Raw genomic sequence first — 12368 nt, 5'->3', positions numbered from 1 at the left:
GTCGTAGAGATGAGGTAGTCGTGGATGTAGGAGTCGTAGAGGATGAGGTAGTTGTGGAGGTAGGAGTCGTAGAAGATGAGGTAGTTGTGGATGTAGGAGTCGTAGAAGATGAGGTAGTTGTGGATGTAGGAGTCGTAGAAGATGAGGTAGTTGTGGATGTAGGAGTCGTAGATGATGAGGTAGTTGTGGATGTTGGAGTCGTGGAGATGAGGTAGTTGTGGATGTTGGAGTCGTAGAAGATGAGGTAGTTGTGGATGTTGGAGTCGTAGAAGATGAGGTAGTTGTGGATGTTGGAGTCGTAGAGGATGAGGTAGTTGTGGATGTTGGAGTCGTAGAGGATGAGGTAGTTGTGGAAGTAGGAGTCGTGGAGGATGAGGTAGTAGTGGATGTTGGAGTCGTGGAGGATGAGGTAGTAGTGGATGTTGGAGTCGTAGAGGATGAGGTAGTAGTGGATGTTGGAGTCGTAGAGATGAGGTAGTTGTGGATGTAGGAGTCGTAGAGGATGAGGTAGTTGTGGATGTAGGAGTCGTAGAGGATGAGGTAGTTGTGGATGTAGGAGTCGTAGAGGATGAGGTAGTTGTGGATGTTGGAGTCGTAGAGGATGAGGTAGTTGTGGATGTTGGAGTCGTAGAGGATGAGGTAGTTGTGGATGTAGGAGTCGTAGAAGATGAGGTAGTTGTGGATGTAGGAGTCGTAGAGGATGAGGTAGTTGTGGATGTAGGAGTCGTGGAGGATGAGGTAGTTGTGGATGTAGGAGTCGTAGAGGATGAGGTAGTTGTGGATGTAGGAGTCGTGGAGGATGAGGTAGTTGTGGATGTAGGAGTCGTAGAGATGAGGTAGTTGTGGATGTAGGAGTCGTAGAGGATGAGGTAGTTGTGGATGTAGGAGTCGTAGAGGATGAGGTAGTTGTGGATGTAGGAGTCGTAGAGGATGAGGTAGTTGTGGATGTAGGAGTCGTAGAAGATGAGGTAGTTGTGGATGTAGGAGTCGTAGAGGATGAGGTAGTTGTGGATGTAGGAGTCGTAGAAGATGAGGTAGTTGTGGATGTAGGAGTCGTAGAGGATGAGGTAGTTGTGGATGTAGGAGTCGTAGAGGATGAGGTAGTTGTGGATGTAGGAGTCGTAGAGGATGAGGTAGTTGTGGATGTAGGAGTCGTAGAAGATGAGGTAGTTGTGGATGTAGGAGTCGTAGAGGATGAGGTAGTTGTGGATGTAGGAGTCGTAGAGGATGAGGTAGTTGTGGATGTAGGAGTCGTAGAGGATGAGGTAGTTGTGGATGTAGGAGTCGTAGAGGATGAGGTAGTTGTGGATGTGGAGTCGTAGAGGATGAGGTAGTTGTGGATGTAGGAGTCGTAGAAGATGAGGTAGTTGTGGATGTAGGAGTCGTAGAGGATGAGGTAGTTGTGGATGTAGGAGTCGTAGAGATGAGGTAGTTGTGGATGTAGGAGTCGTAGAGATGAGGTAGTTGTGGATGTAGGAGTCGTAGGATGAGGTAGTTGTGGATGTAGGAGTCGTAGAGGATGAGGTAGTTGTGGATGTAGGAGTCGTAGAAGATGAGGTAGTTGTGGATGTAGGAGTCGTAGAAGATGAGGTAGTTGTGGATGTAGGAGTCGTAGAAGATGAGGTAGTTGTGGATGTAGGAGTCGTGGAGGATGAGGTAGTCGTGGATGTAGGAGTCGTAGAGGATGAGGTAGTCGTGGATGTTGGAGTCGTAGAGGATGAGGTGGTTGTGGATGTTGGAGTCGTAGAGGATGAGGTAGTTGTGGATGTGGAGTCGTAGAAGATGAGGTAGTTGTGGATGTGGGAGTCGTAGAAGATGAGGTAGTTGTGGATGTGGGAGTCGTAGAAGATGAGGTAGTTGTGGATGTAGGAGTCGTAGAGGATGAGGTAGTTGTGGATGTAGGAGTCGTAGAGGATGAGGTAGTTGTGGATGTGGGAGTCGTAGAGGATGAGGTAGTTGTGGATGTAGGAGTCGTAGAGGATGAGGTAGTGTGGATGTGGGAGTCGTAGAGGATGAGGTAGTCGTGGATGTGGGAGTCGTAGAGGATGAGGTAGTCGTGGATGTGGAGTCGTAGAGATGAGGTAGTCGTGGATGTGGAGTCGTAGAAGATGAGGTAGTCGTGGATGTAGGAGTCGTAGAAGATGAGGTAGTCGTGGATGTAGGAGTCGTAGAGGATGAGGTAGTCGTGGATGTGGAGTCGTAGAGGATGAGGTAGTCGTGGATGTAGGAGTCGTAGAAGATGAGGTAGTCGTGGATGTAGGAGTCGTAGAAGATGAGGTAGTCGTGGATGTAGGAGTCGTAGAGGATGAGGAAGTTCGTGGATGTAGGAGTCGTAGAAGATGAGGTAGTTGTGGATGTAGGAGTCGTAGAGGATGAGGTAGTGTGGATGTAGGAGTCGTAGAAGATGAGGTAGTTGTGGATGTAGGAGTCGTAGAAGATGAGGTAGTTGTGGATGTGGAGTCGTAGAGGATGAGGTAGTTGTGGATGTAGGAGTCGTAGAGGATGAGGTAGTTGTGGATGTAGGAGTCGTGGAGGATGAGGTAGTTGTGGATGTAGGAGTCGTAGAAGATGAGGTAGTTGTGGATGTAGGAGTCGTGGAGGATGAGGTAGTTGTGGATGTTGGAGTCGTAGAGGATGAGGTAGTTGTGGATGTAGGAGTCGTAGAGGATGAGGTAGTTGTGGATGTAGGAGTCGTAGAGATGAGGTAGTTGTGGATGTAGGAGTCGTAGAGATGAGGTAGTTGTGGATGTAGGAGTCGTAGAAGATGAGGTAGTTGTGGATGTAGGAGTCGTAGAGGATGAGGTAGTTGTGGATGTAGGAGTCGTAGAGGATGAGGTAGTTGTGGATGTAGGAGTCGTAGAAGATGAGGTAGTTGTGGATGTAGGAGTCGTAGAGATGAGGTAGTTGTGGATGTAGGAGTCGTAGAAGATGAGGTAGTTGTGGATGTAGGAGTCGTAGAAGATGAGGTAGTTGTGGATGTAGGAGTCGTAGAGGATGAGGTAGTTGTGGAGGTAGGAGTCGTAGAGGATGAGGTAGTTGTGGATGTAGGAGTCGTAGAAGATGAGGTAGTTGTGGATGTAGGAGTCGTAGAAGATGAGGTAGTTGTGGATGTAGGAGTCGTGGAGGATGAGGTAGTTGTGGATGTAGGAGTCGTAGAGGATGAGGTAGTTGTGGATGTTGGAGTCGTAGAAGATGAGGTAGTTGTGGATGTTGGAGTCGTAGAGGATGAGGTAGTTGTGGATGTAGGAGTCGTAGAGGATGAGGTAGTTGTGGATGTTGGAGTCGTGGAGGATGAGGTAGTTGTGGAAGTAGGAGTCGTGGAGGATGAGGTAGTTGTGGATGTAGGAGTCGTGGAGGATGAGGTAGTAGTGGATGTTGGAGTCGTGGAGGATGAGGTAGTAGTGGATGTTGGAGTCGTAGAGGATGAGGTAGTTGTGGATGTAGGAGTCGTAGAGGATGAGTAGTTGTGGATGTAGGAGTCGTAGAGGATGATGTAGTTGTGGATGTAGGAGTCGTAGAGGATGAGGTAGTTGTGGATGTAGGAGTCGTGGAGGATGAGGTAGTTGTGGATGTTGGAGTCGTGGAGGATGAGGTAGTTGTGGATGTTGGAGTCGTAGAGGATGAGGTAGTTGTGGATGTAGGAGTCGTAGAAGATGAGGTAGTTGTGGATGTAGGAGTCGTAGAAGATGAGGTAGTTGTGGATGTAGGAGTCGTAGAAGATGAGGTAGTTGTGGATGTAGGAGTCGTAGAGGATGAGGTAGTGTGGATGTAGGAGTCGTAGAAGATGAGGTAGTCGTGGAGGTAGGAGTCGTAGAGATGAGGTAGTCGTGGATGTAGGAGTCGTAGGATGAGGTAGTCGTGGATGTAGGAGTCGTGAGGATGAGGTAGTCGTGGATGTAGGAGTCGTAGAGGATGAGGTAGTTGTGGATGTTGGAGTCGTGGAGGATGAGGTAGTTGTGGATGTAGGAGTCGTAGAAGATGAGGTAGTCGTGGATGTAGGAGTCGTAGAGGATGAGGTAGTTGTGGATGTAGGAGTCGTAGGATGAGGTAGTTGTGGATGTAGGAGTCGTGGAGGATGAGGTAGTTGTGGATGTAGGAGTCGTAGAAGATGAGGTAGTTGTGGATGTAGGAGTCGTAGAGGATGAGGTAGTTGTGGATGTAGGAGTCGTAGAGGATGAGGTAGTTGTGGATGTAGGAGTCGTAGAAGATGAGGTAGTTGTGGATGTAGGAGTCGTAGAGGATGAGGTAGTCGTGGATGTGGGAGTCGTAGAGGATGAGGTAGTCGTGGATGTGGGAGTCGTAGAAGATGAGGTAGTCGTGGATGTAGGAGTCGTAGAAGATGAGGTAGTCGTGGATGTAGGAGTCGTAGAAGATGAGGTAGTTGTGGATGTAGGAGTCGTAGAGGATGAGGTAGTTGTGGATGTAGGAGTCGTGGAGGATGAGGTAGTTGTGGATGTAGGAGTCGTAGAGGATGAGGTAGTTGTGGATGTTGGAGTCGTAGAGGATGAGGTAGTTGTGGATGTAGGAGTCGTAGAAGATGAGGTAGTTGTGGATGTAGGAGTCGTAGAGGATGAGGTAGTTGTGGATGTAGGGAGTCGTAGAGGATGAGGTAGTTGTGGATGTAGGAGTCGTAGAGGATGAGGTAGTTGTGGATGTAGGAGTCGTAGAAGATGAGGTAGTTGTGGATGTAGGAGTCGTGGAGGATGACGTAGTTGTGGATGTTGGAGTCGTAGAGGATGAGGTAGTTGTGGATGTAGGAGTCGTGGAGGATGAGGTAGTTGTGGATGTAGGAGTCGTGGAGGATGACGTAGTTGTGGATGTTGGAGTCGTGGAGGATGACGTAGTTGTGGATGTTGGAGTCGTAGAGGATGAGGTAGTTGTGGATGTGGAGTCGTGGAGGATGAGGTAGTTGTGGATGTAGGAGTCGTAGAAGATGAGGTAGTTGTGGATGTAGGAGTCGTAGAGGATGAGGTAGTTGTGGATGTGGAGTCGTGGAGGATGAGGTAGTTGTGGATGTAGGAGTCGTGGAGGATGAGGTAGTTGTGGATGTAGGAGTCGTGAGGATGAGGTAGTTGTGGATGTAGGAGTCGTAGAAGATGAGGTAGTTGTGGATGTAGGAGTCGTAGGATGAGGTAGTTGTGGATGTGGAGTCGTAGAGGATGAGGTAGTTGTGGATGTAGGAGTCGTAGGATGAGGTAGTTGTGGATGTAGGAGTCGTGGAGGATGAGGTAGTTGTGGATGTAGGAGTCGTGGAGGATGACGTAGTTGTGGATGTTGGAGTCGTAGAAGATGAGGTAGTTGTGGATTGGAGTCGTAGAGGATGAGGTAGTTGTGGATGTAAGAGTCGTAGAAGATGAGGTAGTTGTGGATGTAAGAGTCGTAGAAGATGAGGTAGTTGTGGATGTAGGAGTCGTAGAGGATGAGGTAGTTGTGGATGTAGGAGTCGTAGAAGATGAGGTAGTTGTGGATGTGGGAGTCGTAGAGGATGAGGTAGTTGTGGATGTAGGAGTCGTAGAAGATGATGTAGTTGTGGATGTAGGAGTCGTAGAGGATGAGGTAGTCGTGGATGTGGGAGTCGTAGAGGATGAGTAGTCGTGGATGTGGGAGTCGTAGAAGATGAGGTAGTCGTGGATGTAGGAGTCGTAGAAGATGAGGTAGTCGTGGATGTAGGAGTCGTAGAAGATGAGGTAGTCGTGGATGTAGGAGTCGTAGAGGATGAGGTAGTAGTAGATGTAAGAGTCGTAGAAGATGAGGTAGTTGTGGATGTAGGAGTCGTTGAGGATGAGGTAGTCGTGGATGTAGGAGTCGTAGAGGATGAGGTAGTCGTGGATGTAGGAGTCGTAGAGGATGAGGTAGTTGTGGATGTAGGAGTCGTAGAAGATGAGGTAGTTGTGGATGTAGGAGTCGTAGAAGATGAGGTAGTTGTGGATGTAGGAGTCGTAGAGGATGAGGTAGTAGTGGATGTAGGAGTCGTAGAAGATGAGGTAGTTGTGGATGTAGGAGTCGTGAGGATGAGGTAGTTGTGGATGTAGGAGTCGTAGAAGATGAGGTAGTTGTGGATGTAGGAGTCGTAGAAGATGAGGTAGTTGTGGATGTAGGAGTCGTAGAGGATGAGGTAGTAGTGGATGTAGGAGTCGTAGAAGATGAGGTAGTTGTGGATAGAGGAGTCGTAGAGGATGACGTAGTTGTGGATGTTGGAGTCGTAGAAGATGAGGTAGTTGTGGATGTAGGAGTCGTATAGGATGAGGTGGTTGTGGATGTTGGAGTCGTAGAGGATGAGGTAGTTGTGGATGTAAGAGTCGTAGAAGATGAGGTAGTTGTTGATGTAGGAGTCGTAGAGGATGAGGTAGTTGTGGATGTAGGAGTCGTAGAAGATGAGGTAGTTGTGGATGTAGGAGTCGTAGAAGATGTAGTTGTGGATGTAGGAGTCGTAGAGGATGAGGTAGTTGTGGATGTAGGAGTCGTAGAAGATGAGGTAGTCGTGGATGTGGGAGTCGTAGAGGATGAGGTAGTCGTGGATGTGGGAGTCGTAGAGGATGAGGTAGTCGTGGATGTGGAAGTCGTAGAGGATGAGGTAGTTGTGGATGTGGGAGTCGTGGAGGATGAGGTAGTTGTGGATGTAGGAGTCGTAGAAGATGAGGTAGTTGTGGATGTAGGAGTCGTAGAGGATGACGTAGTTGTGGATGTAGGAGTCGTGGAGGATGAGGTAGTTGTGGATGTAGGAGTCGTAGAAGATGAGGTAGTTGTGGATGTAGGAGTCGTGGAGGATGACGTAGTTGTGGATGTTGGAGTCGTGGAGGATGAGATAGTTGTGGATGTAGGAGTCGTAGAAGATGAGGTAGTTGTGGATGTAGGAGTCGTGGAGGATGACGTAGTTGTGGATGTTGGAGTCGTAGAGGCTGACGTAGTTGTGGATGTGGGAGTCGTGGAGGACGAGGTAGTCGTGGATGTGGGAGTCGTAGAGGACGAGGTAGTCGTGGATGTGGGAGTCGTGGAGGACGAGGTAGTCGTGGATGTGGGAGTCGTGGAGGACGAGGTAGTCGTGGATGTAGGAGTCGTAGATGACGAAGTAGTAGTGGATGTAGGAGTCGTGGAGGATGAGGTAGTTGTGGATGTAGGAGTTGTAGATGATGAAGTAGTAGTGGATGTAGGAGTCGTAGAGGATGAGGTAGTAGTGGATGTAGGAGTCGTAGATGATGAGGTAGTAGTGGATGTTGGAGTCGTGGAGGATGAGGTAGTTGTGGATGTAGGAGTTGTAGATGATGAAGTAGTAGTGGATGTAGGAGTCGTAGATGACGAAGTAGTAGTGGATGTAAGAGTCGTGGAGGACGAGGTAGTTGTGGATTTAGGAGTCGTGGAAGACGAGGTAGTTGTGGATGTAGGAGTCGTGGAGGATGAGGTAGTTGTGGATGTAGGAGTCGTAGATGATGAGGTAGTAGTGGATGTAGGAGTCGTAGATGATGAGGTAGTAGTGGATGTAGGAGTCGTAGATGATGAGGTAGTAGTTGATGTAGGAGTCGTAGAGGATGAGGTAGTAGTGGATGTAGGAGTCGTGGAAGATGAGGTAGTTGTGGATGTTGGAGTCGTGGAGGATGAGGTAGTTGTGGATGTAGGGGTTGTAGATGATGAGGTAGTTGTGGATGTTTGAGTCGTAGATGATGAGGTAGTTGTGGATGTAGGAGTCGTAGATGATGAGGTAGTTGTGGATGTAGGAGTCGTAGAAGATGAGGTAGTTGTGGATGTAGGAGTCGTAGAGGATGAGGTAGTAGTGGATGTAGGAGTCGTAGAAGATGAGGTAGTTGTGGATGTTGGAGTTGTAGATGATGAGGTAGTTGTGGATGTAGGAGTCGTAGATGATGAGGTAGTTGTGGATGTAGGAGTCGTAGATGATGAGGTAGAGGATGAGGTAGTAGTGGATGTAGGAGTCGTAGAGGATGAGGTAGTAGTGGATGTAGGAGTCGTAGAGGATGAGGTAGTAGTGGATGTAGGAGTCGTAGAAGATGAGGTAGTTGTGGATGTAGGAGTCGTAGATGATGATGTAGTTGTGGATGTAGGAATCTTAGATGATGATGTAGTTGTTGATGTAGGAGTCGTAGATGATGAGGTAGTTGTGGATGTAGGAGTCGTAGATGATGAGGTAGTTGTGGATGTAGGAGTCGTAGAAGATGAGGTAGTTGTGGATGTAGGAATCGTAGATGATGAGGTAGTTGTGGATGTAGGAGTCGTAGATGATGAGGTAGTTGTGGATGTAGGAGTCGTAGAAGATGAGGTAGTTTTTGAAGTAGGAGTCATAGTGGTAGAAAGAGGTGGAGTTGAAGTGGAAATGGTTGTGGTAACAGGAGATGTCGACGATTTAATGATCGATGATGTAGATGTGAAATGGTTTGTAGTTGTAGTTAATGGTTCACAAAGGCAATCCAGTGGCTCCATTGTTGTGGTTGTAAGAATCGCAGAAGATGAAGTAGTTTTGTATGTAGGAGATGTAGAGGACAAAGTTGTCGTGGATGCAGGAGGTGCAGTAGTAGTAGAAGTTTTAGAGGTGAGAGTCGTAGAGGATGAAGTAGTTTTGGATGTAGGCGTTATAGAGGTATAAGTAGAAGTAGAAGTTGTTGTGGATGTAGGAGTTGTAGAGATAGAAGTAGGTGTAAATGAAGAGGTTGGTGTTGATGACGTGGAAGTGGTTGTGGTAAACGGAGTTGTTGACGATTTTTTGACTGAGGATGTAGAGGTGAATGGGTTTGCGCTTGTTGTTGTAGTTAATGGCTCGCAGAGACAGTCCAGAGGCATAGTTGTTGTGATTGGTGGTTTTGTTGTAGTTGTGCTGTGGATGAACAATGGATAATTACCCAATATTCTTTCTTTTTCCTAATGATTTCTCTACCTTTAGTATTTCAGAAAATGGGCTGCAAATTTAGATTTGGAAGATATTTCAAAGTTAGTATTACTACTACAACTGTTCCTGCTAGTGTTGCTGTTACTTATTAAATAACAGCAAAAACGTAATTTCAAACTGTAGCATTAGTTTTATACTGCTGTTATAAATCCTAGTCTCTGTTATTGGAGGGGTTTTTGTACCTATTGTTTATATGTTCATAGAGGATAAACGGATGAAAATCTAGAAAATTTCTAGAACCTCTATATAGAAAAGTAAGTTTGCCTTTACAACTAAGTTTTTTTTCTTAATTCTGAAACACATTGGGATAACTCGCCTGGTTGCACAGTTTTCCTTCTCGACGAAGGTAATATCTGCTGACCATCCCGTTTTGAAACTCGAAGAGGACTTGAAGAACAAGATCATCTCGTTCTGGACGGAAGTGAACGTGTCTCCGCTGGAAATTTCAGTCCCGCAGTACCTGTGGACAAAGAACGGGTATAAACGTGTATTGGATTTGCAAGTAAAAGCTTAAGCAGAGAAGGATACTGAGATCTCACATCAGAATATGATCATTTCTTGGGTCACAAATACAAATCAATGTAAAGGCGGCAACAAACATTTTGCAACAATATTACTTCATTAAGTGCATTTATAATGGATAAAAAGTCAAGAATATTCTCTAGATATACAATAAACTACCAAATTAAAATAAAACAACTTCCAAAAATGTGATCATCTAATGCACTTATTCTTACAAAAGGTTTACGCATCTAATATTTATGAATTATGAAAACAATAACAATCTAAAGCAACATCAAGTAAAAAAGGAAAGTGATCTCATCAGACCACAAGGAAGTTAAGTAAAATGGCAACAAGTTTAGATTGGAATGTCTACGATACTTGAGAAATCATTATGAGATCATCTCCATAATAATTTGCAGAACCAAACCAAGGAGAAGACAGAGAGAAACGAGGAAATTTTGGTGTTTATTGAAAAAATAAGGACGTAGCAGAAGTTGAAGAGCTTTAGCAAAGTTGTGACTTTTGTCAGGATGACTTTTGTAGTTTAAGAATGAGGGAAAGAGGAAGAAACGATGGTGATTATGCATTGATACATCCTTGCTCTTACTTAGACGCTTAATTGGTGATATGAACAGTGGTCAGGCAACCTCGTTTCCAATAAACTTAATGGTCTGAGGGTGGGGGCTGGGTTGGCATCCCAGGGGAGGAGGTCCTCGAGTAAAAAGGACGCCGCCTCCCAGGTTAAGTCAGTATAAATCACTTGAACTACCCCTATCACTCTGGAATGATTTCAAACAGAGGAACTAGATTCTTACTTGACCTATTCGACTTGAGGAGAGCAGTGGGTGTTCATGAGGAGAGCAGTGGGTGTTACCATAACAAGGGCAAAACATTTCCAGGTTGATTCTTACCAAGTTCCGTCGAGCATATTATCGGTGCGAATTTCCAATCCGTCGTACCAGCACATATCAACGGTTTCCTCTTCCCGGATGTAATGTGGTGTCCGCATGTAAGTGTCGAAGGCTGTGAAGGTAGCTACCACTTGGGAGCATTCTGGGGCCTTGATCCACTTGGTGAACTTCAGACCTATGACGTCAGAGAGAATCAGGTGAGGTGTTCTCTGTCAGGTTTGGAGAGATATCTGATCTAGACGTAGGATTAAGATGTAGGTGACTACATACTAATATTGCAAAGGTATGAAGTTTGTTTTGCAATGGTAAGACCCATTGGGAAACATCTAGTGAAGTATCAGTTCACATAGTGGTATGATATATAGTTATGGCTGTCATAAAGTTTTTTGTGAAAGGCAAGTAACTTAAATGAAAATATTAGGCTCGTACACCTATTGGCAAATGAACGGATATACATCCAGAGTTAAAAAGCCCTTGCAAGATAAAGGGTGTGACTGGCCGGGAGAGGATGCGAGTCTTACTGGGGAGAGGTTGTGAGTCTTACAAGGAGAGAGTGTGACTAGCTGGAGAAGGTGTGACGGGTCAGAGAGGGTTCAAACCTTATCAGGAGAGGGTGTTAGTCTTGCTGGGAAGGGGTGCAAAACCTACTGGGCGAGGGTGCAAGTATTGCTGGGAGGGGGTGCGAATCTTGCCGGGAGAAAGTGCGAATTTTACTGGGAGAGGGTGCGAGTCTTGACGGAAGGGGGTGTGAATCTTACTGGGAGAGGGTATGAGTCTTACTGGGAGAGGGTACGAGTCTTACCGGGAGAAGATATGAGTCTTGCTGGGAGGGGCACGAGTCTTACTGGGAGAGGGTGCAAGTAATGCCGAGAGAGAGTGCGAGTATTCCTGAGAGAGAGTGCAAGTGTTCCTGGGAGAGGATGAGAATTTTTCCAGGAAAGGTGCAAGGATCACCCAGAGAAGGTGCGAGTCTTACCGGCTGGGTACTTCGAAGGATAATTCGGTGTCGTGATGGTTGTGGGTGACGTGATCTCCTCCGTGTAGGGCGAAAGGAGAGCCTCTGGAAAAAGGGAACCAGTCTATTCACTTTAACCGAGATGAAATTGCAGAATATCCCTAAAACCTTGCAAAAAATTGCGGAATATATCTAAACTCTCAAAGTTATAGAATATCTCAACATCTTTCAGTTACTGTGCAACTTTTGGACTTGGCCAATTGAAAAGATAAATTTAGGTGCTCCCGCTGATTTTACTGTCAACGTTTATACCAATGCCACCATTGCATTAGGACAATATCATTAAAGACGGAACATACTAAACATAATATTGCATGGAGTGCTGAAAATCGATTGATGGTTAATTTATTGCCAATCTGTACTTGAATCTTGTCCTCTCAAAAAGACAAAATATTCATAATCTATGTCATAAAAGTGGAAATAGTAATTTGTTGCTAATCTGTATATCACATCAATTGGCATAACAGTGAAATATTAATTCTGTTGTCAATCTTTATACTTTATTTACAATTGAAAGAAACGCAACGAAAATACACCAAGATGTATTTATTCAATTTGTACAAAACCTTACCATTGTAGGGAGTTGTGACAGTCTCACAGTTTGTTCCAGATGTCCCATCAGGGCAAACACACGAGCAGTCCTTGGCCAGGTAACCGTTATTCAAACAGGGGTCACTTGTACATGTCCCAGCAGCTATGAGCTTGGCTGAACAACCGTACATCTGGTTCACGAGGAGTTTGTCCATGTGTGAAAGACTGCTTGATTGTCCAATAAGGCCTTGGTACAAGGGGTTGTAAGTAGCGATAGTCATGTGCCCATTCAGCTGGTAGATCTGGGGACGAACTTCCATTGTCAGTTTTCACTATCACTCGTCAACGCGGGAATTATAGTTTTCATTGTTAAAATCAAAGGACAAGTTCCAAGTTTCATTACATGTAAACTTTAAAGTTAGATATGGAGTAAAGTTACAAGTTTCAATATTCAATTCTAGTTGTAATCCTTTCTTTAAAAACAAAGCTTTTCGTATTTCATCAATTGCCATTT

The 12368-nt window shown here is 45.6% G+C and overlaps 3 protein-coding genes across 3 annotated transcripts in view; 1 reads left to right on the top strand and 2 right to left on the bottom strand.

Moving 5' to 3' along the window:
• The window catches only part of LOC137621833 (protein SpAN-like), a 341729-nt gene that overhangs the window by 92245 nt on the left and 237116 nt on the right, over positions 1-12368 (top strand). The window lies entirely within an intron of this gene.
• Positions 1-12368, bottom strand: part of LOC137621837 (protein SpAN-like) — a 29665-nt gene that overhangs the window by 10158 nt on the left and 7139 nt on the right. The window contains exons 5-8 of the mRNA XM_068352345.1: positions 11890-12156; positions 11285-11366; positions 10309-10483; positions 9210-9353 (exon numbers count right to left, since the gene is read on the bottom strand). Of these exons, the coding sequence (XP_068208446.1) occupies positions 9210-9353; positions 10309-10483; positions 11285-11366; positions 11890-12156 (668 nt within the window). The remainder of the gene's footprint in view (positions 1-9209; positions 9354-10308; positions 10484-11284; positions 11367-11889; positions 12157-12368) is intronic.
• Positions 3134-6633, bottom strand: LOC137621358 (uncharacterized; the record flags this gene model as incomplete). The annotated part of the gene is made up of 2 exons (XM_068351657.1): positions 3134-3187; positions 6490-6633. Coding segments are annotated over 2 exons (198 nt in total), but the record flags the coding sequence as incomplete, so codon positions are not given.

This window comes from Palaemon carinicauda, chromosome 28, assembly GCF_036898095.1.
Source record: "Palaemon carinicauda isolate YSFRI2023 chromosome 28, ASM3689809v2, whole genome shotgun sequence".
Classification (NCBI taxonomy): Eukaryota; Metazoa; Arthropoda; class Malacostraca; order Decapoda; family Palaemonidae; genus Palaemon; species Palaemon carinicauda.
The sequence above is the reverse complement of the archived record's forward strand: the minus strand, read 5'-3'. Positions and strand labels throughout refer to the sequence as shown.